Source organism: Typopeltis vanoorti, chromosome 13 (genome assembly GCF_054136105.1).
Source record: "Typopeltis vanoorti isolate ZY-2024b chromosome 13, IOZ_Tvanoo_1.0, whole genome shotgun sequence".
NCBI classification, from domain to species: Eukaryota; Metazoa; Arthropoda; class Arachnida; order Uropygi; family Thelyphonidae; genus Typopeltis; species Typopeltis vanoorti.
This window is the reverse complement of record NC_143561.1, coordinates 64,982,601-65,010,557: the sequence shown is the minus strand read 5'-3', so window position 1 is coordinate 65,010,557 and position 27,957 is coordinate 64,982,601. Positions and strand designations below refer to the sequence as shown.

General features: G+C 34.7%; 1 protein-coding gene across 1 annotated transcript in view; it reads left to right on the top strand.

The window, feature by feature from the left end:
- Positions 1-27,957, top strand: part of hiw (MYC binding protein highwire) — a 1,014,282-nt gene that overhangs the window by 249,522 nt on the left and 736,803 nt on the right. The window contains exons 25-26 of the mRNA XM_090402616.1: positions 2,301-2,428; positions 21,871-21,962. Coding sequence (XP_090258742.1) covers positions 2,301-2,428; positions 21,871-21,962 — 220 coding nt within the window. The remainder of the gene's footprint in view (positions 1-2,300; positions 2,429-21,870; positions 21,963-27,957) is intronic.

Here is a 27,957-nt window from a genome sequence, read left to right as displayed (position 1 = left end):
GGGTTTCTTATCACAGTCTGCTCAGTATATGTACCACCAGGTTATGAATTAAATGAAACGGAACTTGATAATCTCATAATGCAACTGCCTCAGCCCATACTCCTGAAGGGTCACTTTAATGGACATAATATTCTGTGGGGTAGTGCCATTACAAATAGATGAGGTTGTATCACTGAATGAATGTTCAACAACCATGACTTCTCCCTTATTAATAACAGAGTAAATACCTTCTTCCATATGCCTACCTGCTCTTATTGTACAGTCGATCTTACAATCTGCTCCTTTGCCATTTTTCCACTGCTCACATGGGATGTCGAAGAAAACATATACAGAAGCAATCATTTTCCTGTTGTTAGCACGTGTTCACAGGAATCATGTTCAATGCAGATGCCCATATGGAAAATGGATCAGGCTGACTGGAACATATTTTCCAATCTTGCAAAATTTTAATATCAAAGTAATCAGCCAAACACCTATCAATGAAGCAGTGAAGTGTGTAATAGACTATATTGTCCATGCAGCAGCTGCAGCAATTCCAAAAACATCATCCTGTTTTTCCACTTTATTCAAAGCCTTGGTGGAACCAAGAGTGCCAGTCAGCCAAAATAGATCAAGATAGGGTATCTATGAAAAATAGCCCATGCTCTGTCACAACAAACTTAATAGCATTTAAGCATGCTTGGACCAAAGCATGTTATGTGAGATGTCAGAGTCAAAAACAGTCATGGATCCAATTTACATAATTGATTAATCAAACACTCAGTGCAAACTTTGTATGGGATAAAATCTGGGAGATGAAATGTAGATACAAAGTACTCCATTTGTCTACCTTGAAACATAATGAATTTATTGTTGCTAATCCCGAAGCCATTACAGACACTTTGAGAGAAAACTTTGCCACAATCTCAGCAACAGTTTCATATCCTCCTGATTTTTTAGGAGGAGGATATGGATATGGCTTTTGTACCAATGGAATAGAGCTGTAAAATCAGCCATTAGTTAAGTAGGAGGCTCAAAAGAGCTTTTCTCATGTTTCATCCTGGCACAGTGGGCCATGATAACATCCATTATGAGATGATAAAGCACCTCCCATCATCTTGTATGAATCTCCTTCTCTTGCTATAACAACAGAATATTTACAGAAGAATAGTTCTCAGATTCTTGTCATAAGTCCATTTTCATTGCTATCCTGAAAAAGATGTTGGAAAAAATGGTAAAGGCAAGGCTTTTCTGTACTCAGAGAGCAACAAACATCTCTACAACACACAGTGTGCCTTTCTGCTGTTGATTAATCAATAGTAAATAATTATTTATTAATACTCTTAATATGCAGATACTTGACACTTTGTACATACATTTTATCTTATTCATTAATTTATCTCCTTATAACTATTTATTTATTTATTAATACCCTATGTACTGCTGTAACTAATGTCATGGCACAGTATGACCTTAGCTGTCCTTGCACCATAAAACCACAAACCAGTTCAAAATTATAAATAATAATTCTTATATTTAGTATTATTATTAAAATTATCATTTCAGTTAAGCCATTTAATAGTGCAATTAGGCAAAACAAAATTGTGCCACAAACTACTGTAGGTTCAACTGTTGTTATTGTGGGTAGTGTTACTATACCTTCATATGTCCAAACATTATGATCTCCTGGTTTTTTTCCATCCAGTCAGACTGAACGGCTGGCCAGAAATAGGCTGGCAGTGCCAGTATCCTGGTATGGAGATTGTTCTCTTAGACATCACTGGGTCCTCTCATCCCCATTGAACATATCTTGACTGCTAATTCTTATATGGGGATTGTTTCAGACCAAGTATTCCCCTGCCTGCAGGGTAAAAATGTGGTTCAGTGCATCTGGACTCTTCCAGCAAGACAGTCATGTCACAAGGCTCATATTGGGAAAGCGTAATTTAAAGCGCATTTCCAAACATTCTGAGTGCTTCCTCTGACTACCTAATCCTCCAATTTGAATCCCTCGAACATTAATGGAATTATGTGGAATGCAGCATCTGCTGGTGGACATCACGCTTGGTTGCTGACCTCAGAGACATCAACCTGTATGTTTGGTCCAAAATACCTCAGAACACCTTCTGTAGTTTAGTGGAGTCACTGACAAGATGGGTACATGCAGTAATCTCAGCAAGGAGGCCCAACACTCTGTTAGGTAGGCGGTCATAATGTTTTGGCTCATGAGTGTATAGGAATGCTGTTATGGAGTACACCTTTTTTATTATTGGCAGCTATCATTTCTTTACCTGTTATTTTTTATTTGTGTTTTGGTAAAGGTCATGGAGGAGGTTGGGGTTATTCAGGGCATTCAATTGAAGCAATCCGATTCATGACAGACACAGATATTCTTTTAGGAGGATTTGGTTTGTTTGGTGGAAGAGGAGAATATACTGCAAAGCTAAAAGTAAGTGGTTTATATACATTTCTCATCTGCAATTTTATCATAACATTTTAGATACTTTAGAGCAGGGTTTCTCAAACTTTTTCTACGACGGAACACTTCACAAATCCTGAAATTTTCACAGAACACCTCAGTTATTTTGTAATGTATTAATTAATAATTAATTGGTAAATTAGATGATTTTTATTAATAACTGATAATTAATAATTAATTACTAATTAAACATCAATTAACGTTTATTTTAATTGATGTTTTAATTAATTTAATTGATTTATTTAAAGCGTCAACTTTAAATTAATCTGATTTTCATTGACATATCCTATTCTGATCACCAAATATATTTATAATATTATTATAAGTACTTACGAGTGAATGCAGACTTTTTCTCCTGTGTGCTGGTAGTTTTCCCCTCCTTTTGTACATCCTGGAGATCTTTGTAGGCTTGAGGCGGATGATTCACTATCTGTTCCGTCACAAACACCTTCAATAAGAGATTTCTTAATACCAAAATTAAACAAAGTGCCTTGTTTCTTATTCATATTAGAATTTAAATCTGTATTCCTATTACTTTTAAAAAAATCACGGCACTTCGGTTTCAGAACAAGCACTTACACACTGCAATACGAACTTGCGAAGAAAGTATTCAGTATTACTAGATCTGAGAACCAGATACAGACTATCTTGATCTTCAATTTCAGTGGAAAAATTTTCTTTATACTTCCTTGCTGATTGGTCACTGACATTTGCAACACATCACCCATTGTTGTAATCGGCTTGCAGGCAATTTTTATGATCAGTCATAAACGGCGGTATTCTCTTTCCGATTGTTGAAATATTTCAATGTGTGAAAATTAATGATAATTCATGAATATTTCAATGTTTAAAAATATGCCGCTTGGTCACTGACATTTGCTACACAGATGTCATTTCCTTCAGTTTTGAGAACAGAGCCATTGTTATAATCCTGCAAGCGGATTATAACTGCCACCATTGTTATAATCCGCTTGCAGGCAATTTTTATGACCCGTCATAAACAGCGCTATTCCCTTTCCCCAAATGTTAAAAGGTTTCAATGTGTGAAAATTAACGATACACAGATGTTGTTAGGCATTCTGGGTCTGAGCTTTTCGACATATTCACGAATATTATTCTCCTCAGAATATTTCTACTATAAAATATTTATTCATGAAAAATGCTTAGAAAACTAAAATGACAAATTCCAGAACTTCTCGAGGAACACCTATTCACCTTCTGCGGAACGCAGTTTGAGAAACCCTGCTTTAGAGAATGAAGGCTTTAAATTACTAAAAAGAACAGCTTAACCCTATATATTTGATCTAATCAGCAAAGAAGGTGTAAACACTATATTCTCAAAAACAGAAAAGTCAACAGCAGTGAAGTGAATTGACTCAGATTAATTGTGTGCAGATTAGAAGCAAATCTACAAGGTATATAAGCAATGGGACCAGTATTATGGAATTGTCTATTAGAAAGCAATTGGAGTCAGAGAGAGAGAGGGAGGGGAGGGGGGTCATATATTAAGTGAATAGCTCTCTTCTAGATAAAATCAAGCATTTTGAGGGAGGATTTTGTATATTAAGAGCAAAGCTAATAATAATAATAATGCTGAATACTTACTTGCTGGATTTCTTTCTAGAATATGGATGTCATTATTAAATGATATGATAATGTGATTTCACATAGTGAGAAGACACAAGAAATAAGATTTTCATTGATTGTATTATTATTATTGTTATTACATGGACATCTCCATGGAGTTTCAAATACTTACCATATGAGGTCCACACTGAACATTATCAGCATAATGCCTATCATATTTAACAAGTTGTTTACTGACAAAGCACTCACAACTGACTGGTAACCTGTTCGGCTCATTTACCTCTCCAAGTAAAAAAGAAAAAAAAAAAGTATAATCCTTACTAAGCACACTTTTACACAACTTCTAGGATGATCTCTTCTTTCTCCCTCTCATCCAGTTATGTATTGGAAAATGTCTTTTGCATCTACTCTATGAAGCCCCTTTATTAACTTATGTTTCTGTCATATCCCTTTCTCTACTGTTAACTAAACTTCATAAACCACAAACTGCACAGCATTTTGGTCACTCATCTCTGAATCCTCTTCCCCACTTCCACATCTCCAAGAAACTCAGGTGGCCAGATCTGTACACAGTAGTTCAGTTTGTGGTTGCATCAAAGCTTTGTAAAGAGGTATAACAATTTCCTTATCCTTGTTTGTTAGTGTTTTTTAATATCCAAGTGATTTTTTGAGATATTTTGCCCACTTTTGTAGTATGAACTACAACTCGTCTGCCATTACTTCTAAATCCTTAGCCTCATCAATTTCTTGAAGTGTAGTTTCATCTACAGTACACAGCTTATAATGTTTTCATCTAAAAGTGCATAACATTATACTTTGACACATTTAATTGGTATCCATCATCCTTTACTTAAACTACCAGGCTATTTAGATTATCCTTCAGGATCTTTACATTACCTTCATTAAGCACTGTGCTCTCCAGTTTAGCATCATCAGACAACAACAACTGGATATTCCTCCCCCAGATCATTCCCAATAATATTAATGCAAAAACTGAACAGCATAGGCTCAGTAAAAGCCCTGTCACACATAACACTGATCACCTGCCTTCGCTTTGATACAATCCACCATATATTGCTCTGTGATATCTATCTCTCAATTACCTTTTTATTCATATCCATTCCAGTTTACTCCAGCTTAAATAATAGAGCTCCATTTGGTATCCTGTTGAAAAACATCTTCAAAGCCCAGCAATATCATGCTGTGGCCATATCCAACTCAGCCATCATTTTATTACAAAAAGTGAGTAAATTGCTAAAACAAGATCCCCCCTTTTACAAAGCCATGCCCCCCCCACCGCATAGAGATACACAAGTGGCCAAAATTGTGGAAACACTTTTGGAAAAAGTGTATTTTTGTGGTTTGATGGTTCATAACACCACTTTTTTTGGTGTAACACTATAAAATTATATACATCAATGGAAAGATAATTTAATCAAGAATGTAATGCAACAAAGTTTGTTCAGTTATCTGTATTCTATGAAAAGTTATAGCCAAATAATCAGAAAAAAGAAGCACAACTTGCTTAGGTTGATATGAAGTAGCTTTCCCTCATTTGAATGTAGCCAATGAGCATGAGTTTAGAGAACCAGTCAGGTGTCATCTTGTTTTGGCAATGAGCCAATAAGGTCACAGTAGGATTCAGCTATTGATGTCATGTATTGGAGCTGAGAGGAGGACATTTGTCAGTGTGTTATGTGATTGCTATAAAGGTTTTTTTTTTTTTTTTTTTTAGTGAGCATGTAAAACGTAATAAAACTAAAGAAATGGCACAGAGAGTTGACTGGTCACCCAGAAAGCGATGTAAAATAGTACTATTAAGTGAACAAGGCTACAGTTATGAAGAAATTAGAAGAAAAATTATGATGCTAGAAGAATTGAGAGACTGTGCCCACGTGACAGAAGAAAATCATCTGAGTGTATACAAGATGAAATGGCGCAATACAATGTGAAATTGAGTGCAAGGACTGTTTGGCACAGACTACAGGAATTTAGTCTAAATGCTCCATGAAAGAATTCTACAAAAAAAGCCATTTTTATCTCTCAAACAAAGGTTGAAAAGATTAAAATGGGCTAAAACCGATTTTCACTGGACAGCGGAACAATGGGACAGTGTTATTTGGAGTGATGAGACCAAAATCTCTCTGTTTGGTAGTGATGGCATAAAATATGTAAGGAGAAGAATCAGAGAAGATTTGCATCCTGATTGCATTACACCTACTGTGAAACACCCACTTAGTGTTATGATCTGGGGTTGTAAGACATCAAAAGGTGTGGGCAGAATTTGTGTCATTAATGGGAATATAAATGCCCAAAAATACATAAATGAAATACTTTAGCCCAAACTGAAGCTTTCTGCATGTTTTCCAAGGTAATGAAGCATTTATATTTCAACAGGATTCAGCTCCATGTCATGTCATGTTGCTGCTGTGTGCAAAAAGTAGTTTCAAGATAATCATATTCCACTGCTAAAATGGCCTGTGAATAGCCCAGACCTTTTAACCCAATCAAAAATCTGTTTTAGCCCATTTTAATCTTTTGATTAAATTGTCTTTTGTTGATTAATTTTAAATTGATTAAATTATCTTTTTATTGATATATAATTTTATGGTATTACTCCAAATAAAAGTGGTGTTATGAGCCATGAAACCTCAGAAATACACTTTTTACAAAAGATTTCCACAATTTTGGCCACTAGTGTAATACTTCCTTCCATCCATTCCTGAATTCTGCCTCAACTAAACTTTTTCACCACCACCACAACAATACTCCTGAGATATTCATTGGCCTATAATTTGAAACCTCCCTCTTGGAGCTTCCTTTATGCATTTGAGCTAAACATTGGGATGACACACACTTGCAAAGTGACCACTGAGTAAATCAGTTATTTCTTTTGTGTCTGTTGCCTCCATACTACCAGAGTTTATTCTTCTTCATTCATCATCATTCTTCTTTTTTTGCTTGCCATGTAGCAAAAAAAACTGGGATTTTCCATACTATGTTCAGCTATATCTTATAATCTGATTTTGCTTTCCTCATCATGCTAGTCCTTACCCTTCTTGCCTGTGATTTTTTTTGCTTATGATCTTGCCACTCAGCTTTCTTCTTATATACCCTCCATAACATTTTCTTCTTTTGCAGCTCCTTCTCAATGATGATACTTATTCATTGAATTCCGACTTGATTTCTCCTCCTAATCCTAGGTATTGACTATTTTCCATGCATTACTATTGTCAAATGTGAACAACTGCATGGATATCAGACAAATAGTAAAGTTTAGAAGACAATTGGGTTAATTAAAAGAAACTTCACTTGTAAAAGAAAGGAAGTAATAATACTCTGCCTTTTGCAGTATACCAGTGCAAAATACTGTCTTTTGCACCGGTATTTGATTATAGCTCCAAGCTCTACTTGCCAATATTTACACTCTCTGTCAAGAGAATCCAGTGTATTCTGTGAGGATTGATTAAACGTTTAGAGAAATTGTATCATGAGATTTATAAGCATCAGTTAGTTAGTTGTAGTTTGAATTTATCTAACAGGAAATGGAGAGAAAGTTTAAGTGAAATTTATAAGTTAGTTCAGGGTGTGTGTCTAAAAAAAGATGGATATCTCAATTAATATGTCAATGCAACAGGAGTTTTCTGCATTTGGTGGAAAACCAAGTTCTACTGTAGGGTAATAATTAAAGATAGTAAAGAAGAATTAGAACAAATATACAAAATTCATTTTGTACAGTATAGAATAGAAAATATGTGGAACGGTCTTTAGCAGGTTACAGATGCAGAGAACTTTACATAACTTAAAGAATTAGATGGTTATGCCAACAATAGGGTAATTAAAATGTATATGTAATAATTATCAAATTTGACAGTGAATATGACAGTATTGCTATATATTTGTGTTTAAATATGTATGAAAAAAAAAGGTAACAGAAGGAAAGAAAGGGAGAAGATGAGTAGAGTGAATATATACCAAATCAATCAACCTATACTATGCAGATAGTGTAATTGGTTGTACACATATCTGATTTGTCAATATATGATTTAACCTGCTGTTCTTCCCTTCCCTACCTCCACCATTAAGTTAGTCTCAAACTGGTTGTTTGAGACTAACTTAACTTTCCTCCAGGTGTTATGATTTTTCCCTCACAAGTATCAAACTGATTTGAACATATTTGGTAGTAGTAGTAGTAGTAGTAGTAGTTACGTACTATTACTTATAACTATAACTTACTTATCCTCTTTATGCTTTGTGGCACATAAGGCAGAGATCTGTTTCTTTCAGATATCTCACTTATGGCATCAGTTCAGTTCTTTCTAGTATCCCAACCAGCCATTCTTCTTTCCTTTTTTATCATTCTCTGAAAAGTTAATTTAGGCCTTTTCCTTCTGAGATCCATCTCAATGCTACTCTTGGAATTTCTATCTCAATTGTTCTCCATTCTCAATACATGTCTAATTCATTTCCATCTTGCTTTTTGCTTAGTTAGTTTATGTAAGTCTTTATGTGTTACGTGTTCAGACAAAAATATTTTGTTTGAAAACTTTTTAATTTAGCTTCCTTTTTTTATCATTTTCCATTACTCTGATCTGTATAATAATACAATCTTAACATTGCTATTGAAAAGTTTTATTTTGATTTCATTATGATATTTGGATGATTTCCATATATTATTTAATTTTTTTAAACCAGTATTTGCTTTTGCCAATCTTTGCATTACATATACATTCTGGTATATGAATTTGGATAATTTGTGAATGCCACCTTGGATGGACTTATGTCTCTGGTAAAGTTATACTAATAACCATAACATGGAAAACATCAACTGCTTTCTCAATGCAGAATCTATAAACAAGGTTAAATATGTCATTCTCTTTAAGTACAATTTTTAGTTAAGATAGCAAATTAAATTCGAAAGTTTATAATAATAAACTTCCAAATTGCTGAGAGAAAAGCTGTTTAAAAGGCTACAATTATATGGTGTAAATGGGACATTATATTTAGCAGTACATAGTCTATATTTGAGTTGTAAGTCAACAGAGTTGAAGGAAGTACATGAGATGGCATTGATGTTAAATCTGGTGTGAGAAAAAGTTCTCGTGATCTACGCTGTTATTCATCACCTTTTTAATTAGTTCTCCTTCCAGGCACTGTAAAGGTTACCTCTCTTCTCAGCAACTCAGACCACAATCTTGTATAAGTTTCCAATCTTACAGAATGCCCCTCCTCTGACCACACCCAACCTCGTTTCCTTTGACAGTACAAAATAGGATAATCTCCAGGACTGCTACTCTTCTTTCCTATGGCCTGACTATTGCTTTCACTCTTCTGACCTAGATACCTTTTCTGAGTGAGTCAAAGAAATCATCCACAGTGGCATGATGACATTTATCCCTCATTTCATCTAAAATTCCAGTCCAAAGTTCTGGTTCAACAGAATATCTTTGAAAGCAGTTGAAGAAAAAAAAATCAGCTTACCATAGTTGGCGTCCATCAATAACCCAAGCTTCATACTCAGCCTATGTGGAAGCGCACATAGTGATAACTGATTACACAATAAGTGTAAATCAGTTATCATCAAATCCAAATCAAACTTCATAAAGGCCAAAAGCAGAAAACTCATCTCTTGTCCAAATGGTAGCCATGCCTTCTGGTCTCTCGCAAAAGCCATTAGATGCAACTTCTGCTCACCTGCACTCCCAACCTCTCATCTATCCAGATGGCAGCACTGTTACAGCATCCAAAGGAAAAAACCAACCTTCTAGCATCACTCTTTTCTCTAACTCCTGCATAGACAATGAAGGCAAATCACCTTCTTCCATACCAGCAACTGAATATGCCTCCTGTGGATTTCCTGCAGAAAGACATAAGAATATTAGACAACCTGAACACTACAAAGTCATCTGATCCTGATGGCATCTCTCCTATTGTGCTCAAACTGGTGCTCCAGAGCTAACACTGTCCTCTATCTTCTCATTAATCTTCTATACTCAGCTGACACCTATCCATCTCATAGAAACTAATATATATCCAACCCATTTCAAAATAAGGAGACAAAAGCCTACCATCCAACTACTGACCAATTGCCATCATCTTAATCCTTTCCAAAATAATGGAGAAAGTTATCCAATGTCAACTCCTTCAGTACCTAGAAGCTCGCTAGTTAATCAATGATCACCAGTATGGATTCTGCCAATCCAGATCCACTGCTGATATCTTAGCCTACATCATTCATCACTAGACACTTGCCATGGAAAGGTTCAGACAAATGTGTGCTATCACTCTTGACATTTCCAAGATTTTTGATCATGTTTGGCATCAAGAATTGCTTTGCAGACTGCCTTCCTTTGGTTCACTTGCCATCCTCTGAAACTGGATAGCCAGCTTCCTCTCTGGTCATTCATGGTAGATGGCACCTTCTCTTCAGACTTTGCCATCAATGCAGGAGTGCAGCAAGGCTCCATTCTCTCACCTACCCTCTTTCTCTTCTACATAAATGAACCTACTCTCAATCATTATAAATTTGGGGGGGACAAGGATAACCTGGTCACCTTGAATGTTGCCAAAATGTAGGCCTGCCTTTCCTCTTGCAAAAGTGATCTCAGTTTACCTTCCCTCATCCTAGTAATACATACACACACACCACTAGACAGGATGAACTCCCAAAGACTGACATTCACCTTCAACCTCTCTTTTCACAAACATATCACATTAATAGCTTCCTGAGCTTCTAAAAAACTAGGCATTCTTTTCCACTCAAGAAGCTGTTGCCCATTAACTAATCCTATACAAATCCAAATCTGCCCATTCTTAGAATATTGTTCACACATTTGGGGTGGTACATCTAAAACCTCTTCGAAAATTTTTGATGTTATCCAGAGAAGAGCAATCTAGCACAAAGATGATCCTTCTCTCACAAGCTCACTTCAGCCTCTATCTCACAGAGGCATTGTTTCAACTCTGTGTCTCTTCAGCAAGTACTTCTATGGTTGCTACTCCAGTGAATTGGCAATCATTCTTCCACTGGCTGTTAGGCCTATTAAAATATGAGTAGCAGTTGGCCAACATTCCTTTACAAACTGCAAACTCATCAAACCTGATGAGTTTGCAGTTTGTAAAGGAATGTTGGACTCCTCTTCATCATTTATTCCATCTACCTCTGTCCTCTGGAACAGCCTTCTTCATGATGTATTTCTCAACAATTTCAACTTACAGCTTTTTAAGGTGAATGTCTCTGAATAGTTTCTTCTTTCTCAACCCTTATCTACACATCACGCATGGCATTGATGTGCTATAGGTTCTTGTACCATTCATATGTGGGATAAATATATATATTAAAAAATTATGAAGGAAAATTGCATTATGCCTGATATCAAAATTGGGAATATTCAACTCAGCTCTTTACTTTATGCAGATCTTGTAGTCTTAAGTAAATCCAGTACAATTCTGCAGGATTCCCTGACTAAATTGAAATTTATAAATTATAGATGCCAAGAAATTATATTCTTGGTTTAATCCTTTATCTAAATGTAAGCAAATAAAAATTTACGTATGAAGTAACATCACAACTGAGCTACTTTATATAGAGGCTAAAGACTTTGCATCAATTGTCTTAGTATCCCATAATGCAACACACATCCTTATGGTCATGTATAATGTTATGCATTATAGGAAGGGCCACTACTCAGACTGGTTTCAACCTTTATTGAGGTCTCATCAGTGGGAGCCAGACCCAGAAATGATACCAAGGTTGAAGTAATGCAGAAGTCAAAAGGTGTCACACTTTATTACTAAAATACTCAACTGAACATTTTTGAATGAAATATGAGAGAAATCATTCAGACCACTAAACTAGTATACAAGACAGTGTTCAAGCTTTAACTTATGGATCTGAGAGCTGTGTCAGAAATTAAAATGCTTGATCAGATACTGGAGACCACAGATAAGAGAGTTCTGAGAAAAATTTAGGAAGTATATATTGGCATCAATGGCAAAAATCATCTTAAAAATCAGGATATTATGATGGAACTTGACATTATTAACATTCAAGAATTTATGAGCAGAGCTATTCTGAGGTAGTCTGTTCAGTTAAACATAATGGGAGAGGAAAAGTTGTTTGTTACCAGGATGGCACGAAAAGACCAAGAGGAAGATCAAAATATAACATCTGACATTGGAGTTCTGACAGATAACAGATTAAGTTGGAGGAAAATTTTTAGTATGAGGTAAAGTACTACACAAAAAATTTATCACTATCTTGTGCACTCCCTCAGGGTACATATCAGGAATTTGATGATTATGATGATGAAAATTGTTGATGGAAAGTAGTAATAACAATTCCCCTATAGACCATTTCAAGTGTACTTTTTAAGAATTTGATGATAATGAATCTTTGTGAGAAGTGTTGTAAAAGGAGTTAGAGATGATAAAGGTGACATGAAAGCAGAAGAAAAAAGATATCCTTGAAGTATGGAGTAATTACTTCGAAAAATTGCTAAATAAAACAAGCATTGATAGCACAGTGGTAAAAAAAAAACACTCAACAGGCATACAGTCAGGAATACATATCCATACGTGAAGTAGAAAAAGACATCAAAGGCTTGAAATGTGGAAAGGCAGCAGGAGTAGATGATATTCGACCAGAAATGTTGAAGTATGGTGGTATAAAAGTCTTGCAGTGGCTGCACTGCATAGTTCAGAAAGCTTGGACAGAGGAACTAATTCCCAATGATTGGAGTAGAGCTCTAATAGTACACATATATAAAAAGAGAAATAAAACTGAATGTGAGAATTACAGAGGTATTTCCCAACTGAGTGTTCCTGGCAAGATCTATGCAAGTATGCTTGAGAAACGGTTGAGAAGAATTGTGGAAGAAAAGCTTGGTGAAGAACAAGCTGGATTCAGGCCAAATAGAGGCTGTCAGGATCAGATCTTCACTTTATGACAAATAGTTGAGAAAGCATGGGAATATAACAAAGATCTTTATTTAAGTTTTGTCGATCTGGAAAAGGCATATGACAAAGTACCAAGAGAGAAGCTATTCAATATGCTACAGTTATATGGTGTCAATGGGGCATTATATCAGGCAATACTTAGTCTTTATTTGAGTTGTAAATCAGCAGTTAGAATTGATGGAAGTACAGGAAGATGGTTTAATGTTAAATCTGGTGTGAGACAAGGATGTACGTTATCCTGTCTGTTATTCATTATCTATATGGATCACATTATGAAGGAAAGTGGTATTAAACATGATATCAGAATTGGAGATGTTAATATCCAGCTCCTTGCTTTATGGGGATGATGTTATACTTCTAAATAAATCCGTTACAAGTTTGCAAAATTCCCTGACTAAATTGAATAACTGTTGTAATAGATATGGTATGAAGGTCAGCAATAAAAAGACAAAGACAATGAAAATAGGTAGAATCGTTGAAAATGTCAACTGTGTTGTGAATGGGGAACCTGTGGAACAATTAAAACATTTCAGCTACTTAGGCACAATTTTTAGTGAAGATGGTAAATTAAATATGGAAATAGACAACAGAATCAGCAAAGCTGGTATGGTGGGAAGTCAATTGAATAAATTGATATGGAATAAGAGAGAAATTAGTCGGAACACTAAATTAGCTGTATACAAGACAGTGTTCAAACCAGTTTTAACTTATGGATCTGAGAGCTGGGTTAGAAGAAAAACAGATGACCAAAGACTAGAGACCACAGGTATGAGAGTCCTGAGAAAGATTAGAAGCGTGAATAGATTGCATCAATGGCAATATCATATTAAAAACGAGGATATTAGGAAAGAACTTGACATTGTCGGCATCCAGGAATGCGTTAGTAGAGGCTAATCTCAGGTGGTATGGTCACTTAAACAGAATGAGTGAGGAAAGATTAGCAAAATAAGTGTTCTCTGCCAGGTTGGCAGGAAAATGACCCAGAGGAAGACCAAGATATAGGTGGATTGATATGGTACAATGTGCCTTAGACGATAGAAATATAAGATCTGATAATCATAATGTTGGAGTCTTGACAAGTAACAGACTGATTTGGAGGAAAATTGTAGATAGGAAGTTAGTAATGATGTAAATTTTTCATGTAGTATTATCATATCCTGTACACCCCTTGAGGGTACATGTCAGGAATTTGATGATGATGAATCTTTGTTTCAAATTATTAGTTTTTCAAAGCATGCTCTAAAATAATTCTTCATTAATGTTTTTTTATAAAAAAAATGTTGTTAAACAAATAGTGCATTGAAGCATGGTAATAGAGGCACACTGCTGATTTTCTGGCACCCTTATTTTTAGAGCCTTGCTAAATTGGCTATTTTGCCCGAGCAGCAGATGCCATGTATTAATAATCCTCGTACATCTCTGAAATACATGCATTAATACTGGCATAAATGATACACATTTAAATGAAAACAGGTTATTGTTTGTAAAGTTATTTCATGTAAAGTTATTGCCAACATTTCAGGAGAATTATCAATCATCAAGAAATGCCACAACTTATGTCAACATTTCTTTAGTGTTGGTGCCTGTACTTTCTCCCAGGCATAGGTAATGAACCAAAGCACATCTTTTATGCTAAATTCTTTAATAACTGTGTGTACAGGCCTGCCAGCATTTATGACATCTAATGAATGTTTCATGAAAAGTGAGGGAATTTAGCCTTCATGGAACAATATATTCCTTAGTCTTGAGGAAGTTTGGTTGTAAATACACTGTTTAAACATTTTTCTTACACTAGAGTTCACTTCTGAGTTAAGTTGAACAGTTGTCCAGATTTAGAAGAATTTCATTCTTCCAGTGCATTCTTCAGCAGTATATGTGCACTTCAGACACCTTCAAATCATTCTAACACAATTTCAGAATAATCACCATTTTTGTTTGCACATGATACATTTTAATGTCTTTTAAGGTTCTACAGCATTTAATTATTTCTAGTGGCTTATATCAGTGCATTGCTGCATTTGAGCACCTTAAAATAATAACTCTATCCTTAGATTATCGAAGTTCTGCAAGCCCTTCTTTGCCTCTTGTGCTGTTAACCACCTTACCGGCCATTATGGATCAAATATGCATCCTCATATGCTTTATATCCATCATATAATATCAATGGTATTACACTTTTAATATGTACTTCGCATTCATAATAACCTTGACGTCTATAGACGTCTTGGTTATTATGAATGCGAAGTGTGGTTAATGCCCTTAGTGGTGTGTGTGTGTGTGTGTATCACCAATATAATGCAGTTTTCATCAGCATTATATGCTTAGACTGAGGTGATCATCAAACATTTTTAGAACATTTGTCCACATATTCGATTTGTTTCTGTGGTTTGCTGACATTTTTCAGTATCCACTTTATCCATGGAAATTCAATGATTTTTCTTAAACCTCTGAAGCTGTCCTGTAGTCACACTCTGGTTTTAATATAACAAGTTCTTTATGGAATAACATAGCCTGTTCAATTGGCATGCTGTGTGACAATTTCTCTCCATCACTCTGACATTGTTGAAACTATTTTGTCATCTGGAGAGAATATAAAGAAAAAGGTGATCAACATGCTCATGAGCAGTATAGAGTGTAAGCAAGAATGGTGACTAGTATGGTAGGAAAGGCCAAATCAGATTATGAGAGGAAATTAGCTCAGTACTCCAAATTTTTAAAAATTATGGAATCAGCTACCGTGCTATAGTAAAATATCAGTTTAATATAAACCAAAATAATCAGCCAGTGTTTTGACCTTCATATCAAGGTCATCATCTGGAATATATACACATGCACTTGTGTCCAAAACCTATAAACGAACACTCTTTCTGAAGATTACAACTGCAAATTCAGTGAATCAAATCAACTTGTAGCAATTTGTATAACTGACAATTTAGAGTGGAAAGAAGGTACATATTCAAATTTTTAAATTGTGCACAAGGGGTCATGTGGTAGCAACAGAATGAAAGACAAAAGGCTGTGCTAAGCAAATCTGTTTGAAGGAAGCTCTTTTCGTGAAGGAATAAAGTTGCAAAACTGTTTTATAATATCTCAAAGACATCATCTAGATGATTTCGCACGGGGAAGAATTATTGAAAAGCATGAAGAAGGCCACGGAATTACTGATATTGCCAGAGAGTTTAGAATCTCGCATAACACAGTATCCAGGTTCTGGGCAGCTTTGCATTTCAAACCAATGGAATGTGTTCCAGACATTTGCTAAGAGGTCACCCTCGCTCTCTCTCAAACTACATGAAGACAGATATTTGGTTAAAACAACAAAACATAATCGATGCACCATGGCACAGTCAGCTCTATTCAAGCAAAAGCACATGAATATCCCAACGAACTGTAGCAAGACATTTTCAACAAGGAAGCCTATATGCCTGAAGGTCTGTAGTTTGCAGCCCTTTTTCTGCCGCTCATCATAGACCATGTTTTCAGTTTTATTTTATCCATAAAAATTGGAAAAGACACCAATAGGCTAATGTACTTTTTACAGATGAGTCGTTTTAGACTTCATCCAATTCTAGATGATACTTGATGTGGTGTGAAAGTGCTACTGCTTACCAGCACGAGAATGTTCTTGAAAGGGATAGATCCAGTGGTGCTGCGGCCATGGTGAGGGGAGACATGCTTAATGGACACACTGAGCTACAAGTGCTGAACATTATTGCAACAAAGTTCTTCGATGTTATGTTAGATTGTTCCATGGTGTTGTAGGTAAAGAATTCATTTTTATGGATGACAATTCCACACCACATCGTACACAAGCAGTGGAGATACTTCTGGATACTGAGAATATTAATTGAATTGAGTGGCCAGCATGCTCCCCAGATTTGAGTCCCATAGAACACGTTTGGGACAAAATAGGGAAAACAAAAAGGCCTTATCCTTGTTCTGAAGGAGGAGGAGTGGGTCAGTTTGCCTCAAGAAGTCCTGAATCACTTGTAAGCATGGTACGATGTTGTGAGAGCTGCATTGCAGTTTGAGATGGACTTATTCCACTCTGAAATGCCTCTCTGTATAGTTTTCTATAAGCACTGTACAGTAATTTCTTAACTACGTCCTTACGAAATTTGTAACTTTTGCCAAAACGTATTTCAATTTAATTTGCACAAAATTTATAACACTTTTTTGTGTAATATAATTTATTAGTATGCAGGCAATAAATTTATGTCCACATTTGGCTGATAAAAATGTAGTCGTGAAAAGTGTATATGTGTCTGTCTTTATATTAAACTGAAGTTTTACTAACACAGTAGTTGTTTCAGAAATTTTTAAAAATGAGTGCTGATCACCATGTAACTGCAAGAAAGGATAAGCAGGCCAAACTAAATCCAAGAGAGTTTATTTTTCGTTATGTAGCAAGTAACTGGAAAAATGGCTATGTTAGGATGACTTTAATCAATGCTGTTGATAGGAGGGAGGGAGATAAAGGCAAAAGAAATTGTTTAGTTGCTGAGTGATCATTTTGCAAAGGTATATCATCCAGATGGAGATTTTGCAGTTGCTGATGTGATAGAGATGCATATCAAAATTGAGGTAGATGAATAGGATGTGTTCAGAATATTGAAAAATAACAGTTTAATACAGCTGTGGGACTGGGTGGCATGTCAGCTCATGTACTATGTGAATGTGCAAGAGAATTGGCATTGCCTCTGATGATGTTCAATATAAGTCTCATCTCTGGTGAGATTCCAAGGGGCTGGAAAGTGGGTAAGATAGTTCCATTACATAAAGGTGGCACCAAGACAGAAGTAGTCAACTACATATTAATTACTATATGAGGAGTGGTTGTTAAAGTATTGGAAAAGTTGGCTAAAGGTAAAATCCAAGAATGGATGTGATACTTCGTAATTGGCAGTACAGCCTGCCTTGTAAAGGATAGGTCCTGTCTTTGTAATTTATTTGCATTTTATAATAGTGACAGTGGAATTGGATAAAGGAAATGGCAATGCCATGATTCTACTGGACTTTAGGCATTTAATACCACAGGAAAAAATATTTGAAAAATGTGGAACACTGACTGAGATGCAGCTTCAAACTCATTTAGTTAGGTTGCATTCTCCTCAGCATGAAGAATTATCACACCTTTTACTGGAGGTCATAGATAGTTTCTATTTCATATTCACAACATTTCATCTTTATGTTATATATTATGTAAATTCCACGTTTTTGGAAATGAGCTATACATGTCTGTAAGGAGGTTAAATCCTGACATGGATCTTTGAAATCAGAATATACCTCTTATATCTGAAACATATATCAAATCTTTTACCCAGATTAAGAATGCATGTGTATTTTTAAGAGAATAGCAGTTCATTACAACCTGTGTATGCAATTAGTTTTATGAGCTTCTCAACTTAATGTTATGCAACCTTGAAGACTAGTCCATCCAGGAGTCTTTTTCTTAGAAACACTCCTTTGTCAGCTGAAGAAGCAGTCTGGGAAAAGGAGAAATTGCTCTTGACAAGTAAATGAGCATGCATTTTTGATAAATATAGAAAAAAAAAATGCAGAAAACTAAGGTATACAAATAGCCTGATGAAAGGAATAGCTGGTTCAGTTGAACACTCTTTTAGTATCAGGGGTGATATCCAATCAATCCTGATTGCTGAATTGTTATCTCGTTTGTGCAACAGCTGTAGACCTTCTCCTCAAATGCCTGAGTTTCTTTAACCATTGAAGAGGTAGCAGTGAGCTCAATGTTGCATACACCAGGTTAGTTCAGTGGGCACTTATTAGTTGAATAATCTCTTCTACATCTGTCACCCACATACCACATGCATTCATGCATCCGATGTCTTAAATTTCTCACATTTCACTCTAAACTGATATCCAGAAATCACCCTGATATCCAAAGTGATGACAGTTTGGATATCAGGGTGATTTCCACCACCGAAACTACATGCTGCAATAAACATCCACCACCAAAACTACATGCTGCACTACACACTTGTTTTGTAGTGCAGCATGTAGTTTTTTCTGAATGGAACATTCATAAATTTAGCCAGTGCCTTAATAATCCACTCAATAAATTCAGTTTTTTTTCCGTGAGATTTCACTATTACCCAATCAATGTTCATCATCATATTCCTGATGTACCCTCAAGGGGTGTACAGGATATGATAGTACTACATGAAAAATTTACATCATTACTAACTTCCTATCTACAATTTTCCTCCAAATCAGTCTGTTACTTGTCAAGACTCCAACATTATCAGATCTTATATTTCTATTGTCTAAGGCACTTTGTACTGTATCGATCCACCTATATCTTGGTCTTCCTCTGGGTCATTTTCCTGCCAACCTGGCAGAGAACACTTGTTTTGCTAACCTTTCCTCGCCCATTCTGTTTAAGTGACCATACCACCTGAGATTAGCTCTGCTAACGCATTCCTGGATGCTGACAATGTCAAGTTCTTTCCTAATATCCTCGTTTTTAATATGATATTGCCATTGATGCCATCTATTCACGCCTCTAATCTTTCTCAGGACTCTCATATCTGCGATCTCTAGTCTTTGGTCAAGTGTTTTACTTCTGACCCAATCAATGTTTGGGTAATTTGTCTTTCATTATGATTACATGTTTCTCATTCATCATCTTTATTTGGTAATCCTCTTTAGTTGGTAAAAAAAAAATTAATGAAATGCAGTAAAAAGCATTTATATGATATTTATAGCACACATGTTAAACTTGTTGATAGCCAACTAAATAATACAATGAGACTGATTTCTGGCACAATTAAATCGACGCCCACACACTGGCTTCTAGCTCTTAGCAACATTGTTCCACCAAATCTGCGCAGGACTAAGGCTCTCTTACAGTAGTATAAGAAAATCTTGGAGAACACAGCCCTACCAGTACATTTAGATCTCCCAGACTTAAGTGTACGACGACTGAGATCAAGACATCCACCACATAAATTAGCCCAACTACTACTGCAATCTAACTTTGACATGAAGCAAAAGTGGCAAGAACAGTGGGAGAGCCAGACAGATGACATCACAAAATTTTCTCTCAAAGAATTACAAGAAAGTTTTGATGCTTACTCACACCTCCCACAAAAATCCTGGACTCAGCTTAATAGAATACAAACTGTTTATGATGTATGTGTGGACATGCTTTTTAAATGGGGTAAATGACCATCCCCGCATTGTGATTATGGAGCTCAAAGACAAACTGTGGACCATATTGTGACTTAGTATTATCTCAGAGCATATTCAGGAGACAAATTGGACTTTTTAAGTGCTACACCCAAAGCTATGAACTATCTGACCAATATGGATGTAATCATTTAATTTTATTGGTTTTAAAATGACTTTTGACTTTTAATTTTATATGTTTTTAAAGTGATAGTGTATTATATTGCATGTTTTGTTATTCATGCCATACGAATAAATAAATATGATATTTAACTAGAAATGCTTAATCATGCAGGTATAAAAATTTTGCAGTGACTACATCATTTGCAGCCATTGCATTTTACATAACCTGATTAGTATTGTTTTCTTAAATGACTGGGATGATTGGCCAAGTTTTCATTGTACTAATCATCAGGAACAGAAATAGAATTGAATGTGAGAATCATAGAGGAATTTTTATACATGATCATCTCAGGAAGGATTTATACAAATGTACTTCAGAAGTGTTAAAGAAACATTACCAGACTTTTAGTTTTAAGCAAGTACAGTGACTTTGCAACATCAAATTTCTTAAATTTGTTACATTTCCTAACTCTAAACTGATATCCAAAAATCTATTATTTGAACTTTTATCTGTTATTCAAACATCAAACTCTTATGTGACATTAGAAAAGTTTGAAAAGTGATTGTTCCAATACTCATTATTTGCAGTTTTACTTGTTGCCCTAACCTCCTTTATCCTAACATCAACTTAAACCAAACACTTTACCTAATTCAGAACTGAAGACGTTAGATGTCATGTCATGATCTCTCATGAGTCTGCAACTCATGAGAATACAAGATCAATAATTAAAATTTGTAGGTCTTGAGCAAGTCTAAAATAAGATGCCTAGCACACTAAAATTGCATAAATAAAGCTGTCTCCAGTGTGATTATTATTAAATGAGCTGTGTTTGGATTGAATGTTATTTCCTTGCTTATCCATTATGTATATGGAGACTAAGAAAGCTGAGGGAAGCTATATTAATCCTGATGTAAAATTAAGATATGTTAAATACCACATGAAGATTTAACTCCTCCTGTTAAACAAATACTTTACAAATATCAAAGATTCGATATAATAAGTTTGGTAAGAATTTTTGTATGATAAAAAGATTAATATCACGAAAATAGCAGTAAACAGAAATGATGATTTGCATTCTCAGTAATGATCCATTAGAACAGGTGATTATAATAGCAGCTATTCAGGTACAGGTTTTAGTAAAGAGGGGAAAATTAAATATGGAAATGTCTGTATACTTAAAATGTTTTTGCAGTTTTCATAGAGTTCTTATAAGTATTTGAATTAAATGTTGTTTCATTGTAAAATATTATTTATCTTTACTTTTCTGTGCCAATTTTGTAGTACTTTGTTCTTTAAAATTATTATTCATAAACATTATTTAGTTGTTTATGTTACTTTTTAATTTTGATGTGGTTATTTGTACAAAAAAAGTATTGTAATGATGTATAGATATTCATTTTTTGTGTATATCGACACAAGTATAGTTGTATAGATTTTACTTATAAAATATTTAGAAAATGTTTTCATTTTCTTTGAAAATAAAATGATTTTTGTTTTCAATTTAAAATTCTTTTATGCTCTACTTTTGGATACATAGTCCATAATTTATTTTTAGCTCTTTGACATTGGCATAGAAGGTGGAGATCAGGAAACTGATGGAGAACTGATTGCAGAGACTGAAGAAATACCTTATGAATGTGGTGCTAGGTTAGTCATTGGCTAAAAAAAGCTTATATTTTTCTTTAGACTTAAGAAATAAGTTAGAATAAATTAAGAAAATTTCTAGTATTAATGTAAGATCCATTATGTTGATAACAATATATTGTCACTCTACTTTAAAATATAGTGTATCTGTTGCCGAGGGTGAAAGTTGAAACATGTACCTTACTAGCACAGAATAGTTGCAATGTAGATTTCTAAAAAATAAAAATAAAATTAATAAATAAAATCTTATTTTGTAGAAGCTGTTATCAAGGTTCTTTGCAATGCTGATGTGGTACAAACCCAGTTCTGTCCAGTCATTGGCCATTGTCATTACTACTGACCTACGGTGGCTCAATAAAATAATTTTGTTTTGTTTGTCACAAAGAATTGCAGGCACCTTAGGAATCATCTGCAGAAATTCCCACTATATTTCATGTCATCAAATTCTGTATAATTCTTTTTCATAAAATTAGTGGTTTTAAATAAAATTTTAGTTTTTTTTGTTTCATAAAAAAAATTGATTGCTTTTCATTGGAAAATCATCATCATCATACTGTCCAGTAGTAGACCTAGGGGCATGTTATGGTCTCAAGCTATCTCTTGGTTGGTCTTATGGACATTTTTCTTCCTTCAGGGTTGTATCAAAGAACTTATTGAGGTATTATAGTCCTGTCCATTCTGCTTGCATGCTGTAACCATTTTTGTCTATATTGCTGGATATATTGTATTATAGGTATCATATTTAGTATTTTCATTATGTCTTTGTTTTACATCTGATCAAGTAATGTTTGATCCTGCAGTTCTTGTCATAAATTTAATTTCATTTGATATAAGCCATTGTTCATCTTGTTTTTTGATGTTCCAGGCATCTCTCCCATAGTTAAGTATTGGTTTTACTAGTCTTGTATGTTGCTTTAATTATGGTATGTCTTTGTACTTTTGCTGGATTAAAGACAATTATTCTAAGTGTTCTCTTGTACTTTTGAATTTTATTATTAATGTCACTTTCTTTTTAGTAAGTCAAGATAGTTGAAGTGGCTTACTTGCTCAAGTATATCGTATTTTCAATACATATTTTACTATAAACTGATGACCTTCCTTGAAATGCCATAATTTTGGTTTTATAGTTGATGTTTCCATATAAATGTTTAAGTCTCTGTTTTATTTTGTATGCCATGATTTATTCGTTTCCAATTTTATATTTAATTTTTCAATTTGACTGTTATGAGGTTATATCTATAAAGATTGTAGATTGCTACTATTATTTGGTTTATAATATTTATACCATGGTTGAATGATATATGCACATAAACACAAGAAAGATATTTAATTAACCAAATATTTCGGTCTGGAAATAGCAGACCATCCTCAGTGGTATTACAAGAACAGTTTTAAAAAAATACAAGCTAGAATACTAACAAAGACCGTTAAAAATAGAACACGCCGCGTGATGTTATATCACTAAGTATCAAGTATAAAACAGAATATTTTAAAGTAGAGACATGATTGAAAAAAATAAAATTAATGAGTAATCTTGATTAGACTTTCCCAGATTTTTGATATAGATATACAGTCATTATGATTCAGGTTGGGATGATGGAGCAAGGCCTCCACGCTTTCCTTGAACAAACGTTCGAACCTATAATGGGATCTATGTAAGAAGCGAGTCCTGGACCAAAAGATGCTGTGGTCAGTTTCAATCCTGTGTTGAGCCAATCCAGACTCGTTATAGGCATTATTGCCTATAACGAGTTAAACTCGTTATAGGCAATAATGCCTATAACTCGTTACAGACAGAATTATTGAAATGCAATCTGGAATCTAAAAAGCTCTCACAACCAAGGAAAAGGCCCAAATGGAACATAGATAACCAGAAATCAGAGGAAAACCATAGAAACTATAAACAGCAAACCAATGAAAGCATTAAAACTGGAGAGAGCAAAAAGAAAAATATACAGAAAAAATTGACTCACTTGAAGGACACAATCATCAAGACTGCCAGTGACTGCATAGAACAAGCAGATAAAAAAAAGCCATGGATTACCCAGGACATTCTAGACCTAATAGATGAAATGAGAAAACACAAAACCTTCCTAAATGAAGAAAGCAACGAAAAATATAAATATATAAAAAATATGATATATGGAAAGTGTAAAGAAGCAAAAGAACAATGGTATATAGAGAAATGTAAAGAAATAGAAAATTTAACAAAGACTGGTAGAATCAATAAGGCTTATAACATTATAAAATAAATAAGCCAGCAAAACAAGACAAGAAGCACAATTATCAAAAATAAACAGGAGGAACATACTTATAGATAAGGAAGAAATTTTGGAAAGATGGAAGGAGTACTTAGAAGATCTATATAGTGGAAAAGATCTAGATGCCGTGGCTATAGTAGATGAAACAAGACTTGATTTGGTCCAACTTTGTTAAAAGATGTATTTGGATGGGCACTAAATGAATTGTTGGCTAACAAGGTACCAGGCATTGATAACATTTCCTCAGAATTAATAAAATATTCAGAAAACGTAACTAAGTCATACCTTTTCAAGATCATAAAGGATATATACGAAACAGGGATCATTCCCAAAGTCTTTACACAATGTTCTGTCGTATCCATTCCTAAAGTAAATAATGCAAACGTGTGAAAATCATCGAACAATAAGCTTAATATCACATGCTTCAAAAATACTACTAAAAATTATACAAAAAAGACTTTGTTATTCATATCAAAGAAGAGTATATTGGCAATGACCAGTTTAAATTCAGGAAACAACAAGGAACAAGAGAAACAATCCTATCTCTAAGAACAGTCATCGAAAGAAGATTTGAGAAGAACCAAAGTACTCCGATAGACTTTCTTGATTTTGAGAAAGCCTTTGATAGTATTGACTGGAACCAAATGTTTCACCTCCTAAAAACACAGGTAGATTGGAGAGATAGAAGGCTCATATTTAATCTTTACAAGCACGAAGAAGCCCTAATAGAAACAGCCAGCAATAAAACGGAAACCACAATAGCAAGAATACGTAGAGGTGTAAGGCAGGGTTGCTCTCTTTCACCCATACTGTTTAATCTCTGCATCTAAGATGCAATAAATAAATTGAAAGAAATAATAGAAACAGGAATTAAGATAAATGGAATTGAAATTAACTGCCTACGGTTTGTAGATGCCATAGCAGTTATAGCTGATAACAAAGACAAACTGAAATCCACCCTGACAAAGATGGAGGAAATTTTCACATAGTATAATCTAAAATTTAATTATGAGAAAACAAAACTATTAATTACAAGTGAAACAAATCCAATGAAAATGAACCTGGAAATAAATAATAACCTAATACAGCAGGTATCCTCTTTTAAATATTTTGGAAGTCTTATCACGGAAGTTGGAATAAACCAATCTGATATTAAAGCATGAATAATCTTGGCCAAAAAGGCATTCTACAATAGAAGAAACATTTTTACCACTAAAGGACTTAGCATCCAGCTCAAAAAAAGGCTTATGTGCTGGAGAAAGATGATGAAAATTAGTTGGATGGAAAGAAAAAGTAATGAAGTTACTAAATATAGTTCACGAAGAGCAGTCACTAATGAACCACATCAATAAGAGAAGAAAAAGTCTAATTGGACACTATCTGAGCCATGGGGAACTGATTACAAAAATAATGGAGGGGACTGTAGAAGGAAAGAGACTGCGAGACAGACCTAGAATTTCATATATAAATAACATAATGATGCTATCTGGTGCTAAGAGTTATGAAGAGATAAAAAGGAAGTCACAAGACAGGATGTTATGATGTGGTGCTATAACTAACCAACCTTTGGATTGATGCACCAGAGAAGAAGAGGATATTGCAGAATCTCAATGTAATGCAGCTGTGGATTAGTTGGGATATCAGCTAGGTTTTTGAGAGAATGTGCAAGGGAACTGGCAATGCCTTTAACCAGGCTCTTTAATTTTAGTCTCAGTTCTGGTACAGTTCCATGGGAGTGGAAAGAGGGCAAAATAATTATGTTCCATAAGGGAGGTTCTAAGACTGCAGTAGCAAATTATAGACCAATCAGTATCTCAGGCATGGTGGTAAAAGTACTAGAAAAATTGGTCAAAAAGAGAATTCAAGAATGAGTAGATAAAAATATGATACTGTATGAGGGTCAACATGGCTTTGTGAAGGGTCGGTCATGCCTTTAGTAATTTACTAACTTTTTATAATAGACAAACAGCTGAGTTGGATAAAGGAAATGGCTACATGATAATTTTGCTGGATTTTGCATTTGACAGAATACCACTCGGAACTCTGTTGTGCAAATTAGAACAAATGGGGATGGATATGACACTGGTTAAGTGAATAAGAGGGTGGCTGCTGGACAGATATCAAAAAGTGATATATGGAGTGGCAGAATTGAGACTAAAACAGGTGATTAGTGGTGTGCCACAAAGATTCAGTGCTGGGACCATTGCTGCTTAATTTTTACATAAATGATATAGTAAATAGCCAGAAAGTAAATATTCAGTTGTTTGTTGATGATGCAAAATTAGGTAGAGTAATAGTTAATCGAGGTGATGTGGAGAGCTTGCAGGATGATTTAAGTAGGCTGTCAGTATTATTTATTATTATTACATGACACCACCAGGGAATCCAAAAACTCATCAAGGGAGGACACCTACTCTACAACTCTCTCCATCTCCACTGCATCATCTACACCAACGGCATACAGCCACCACTAGTATTTTCATAGACAATCACAGACATCCATACCCACAGCTCTGGGTATGGATGTCTGTGATTTGAACCTGCAGCCTTTTGACTGTTATATTAATATATATCAGTCTTCTGAGGCACTTTTGACTGAATCAGTCCACCTAGATCTTGGTCTTCCTGTGGGTCTTTTTCCCATTCCATCCTGGGAAAAAAAAACATTTTTTTCTAACTTTGCTTCTCTCATTCTGTTTAAGTGACTATACTTTCTTAGTCTTGCTCACACATTTTTGAATGCTAATAATGTCAAGTTCCTTCCTAATATCTGTTTTAATATGATTATGCCACTGATGGCATCTATTTAGGCCCCTAATTTTCCTCAGAACTTTTATCTGTGGTCTCTAATCTTTGATCAAATGCTTTATTTCTAACCCAGCTCTCTAGTTCAGAAGTTAAAATTGGTTGGAACACTGTCGTATGCTTTTCTGTATGTAAATTTTTCACATTTTGCATATTTTTTGACTTTTTATTCTCTGATTCTCATGCCAAATTTGTTACAGCTGTAATTCAATTTAGTTGGAGAATCCTGGAGACTTACACTCGATGCGTTTAGGAGTATATTATCATCTGCATAAAGCAAAGAGCCAAGTTTGATATCTTCAGTTCTAATGTGAGGTTTAATGCTGTTTTCTTTTGTAATGCAATCCATATAGATGATGAATAAGAATGGAGATAATGGAGATAATGGAGATCCTCTTGTCTTATGCCTCATTTTACATCAAACCTAGTTGTAGAGAGTTTTTTTCACTTGGTTACAAATTAAATTAACTTGCCAAGAAATTATTGTTTAATCCTTTATCCAAGTGTAAGCAAAGAAAGTTCTGCATAAAGTACCTTCATGACTAAGCTACTTATATACAGAGGCTGATGACTTCACATCAATTGCCTTAATATTTCATAATGCAAAGCACACTTCTTTTCAGCAGTTCATAATGAATAGTGTTATGTGCTTCCATAATATATAAAATAAAAACAGAATGACATATCTGGTGAGTGAGTTTGATATATCACTGTTCATAACATACCTTTACTGGACACATTTCAACGATTGTAAATAAAATATGAAGAAATTCTCTGATATAGAAAGTACACTTTTACAGGGGATAAATTCCTTTGACTTCTATCATCCTCCAGAGAAATTTAGTGTCATTAAAGCCAGTGTCTCTTTCTCTGATGAAGAACTATTAATTGATGAATATTGGCTGACTTTGCTTTAAATGGTTAATGTATCC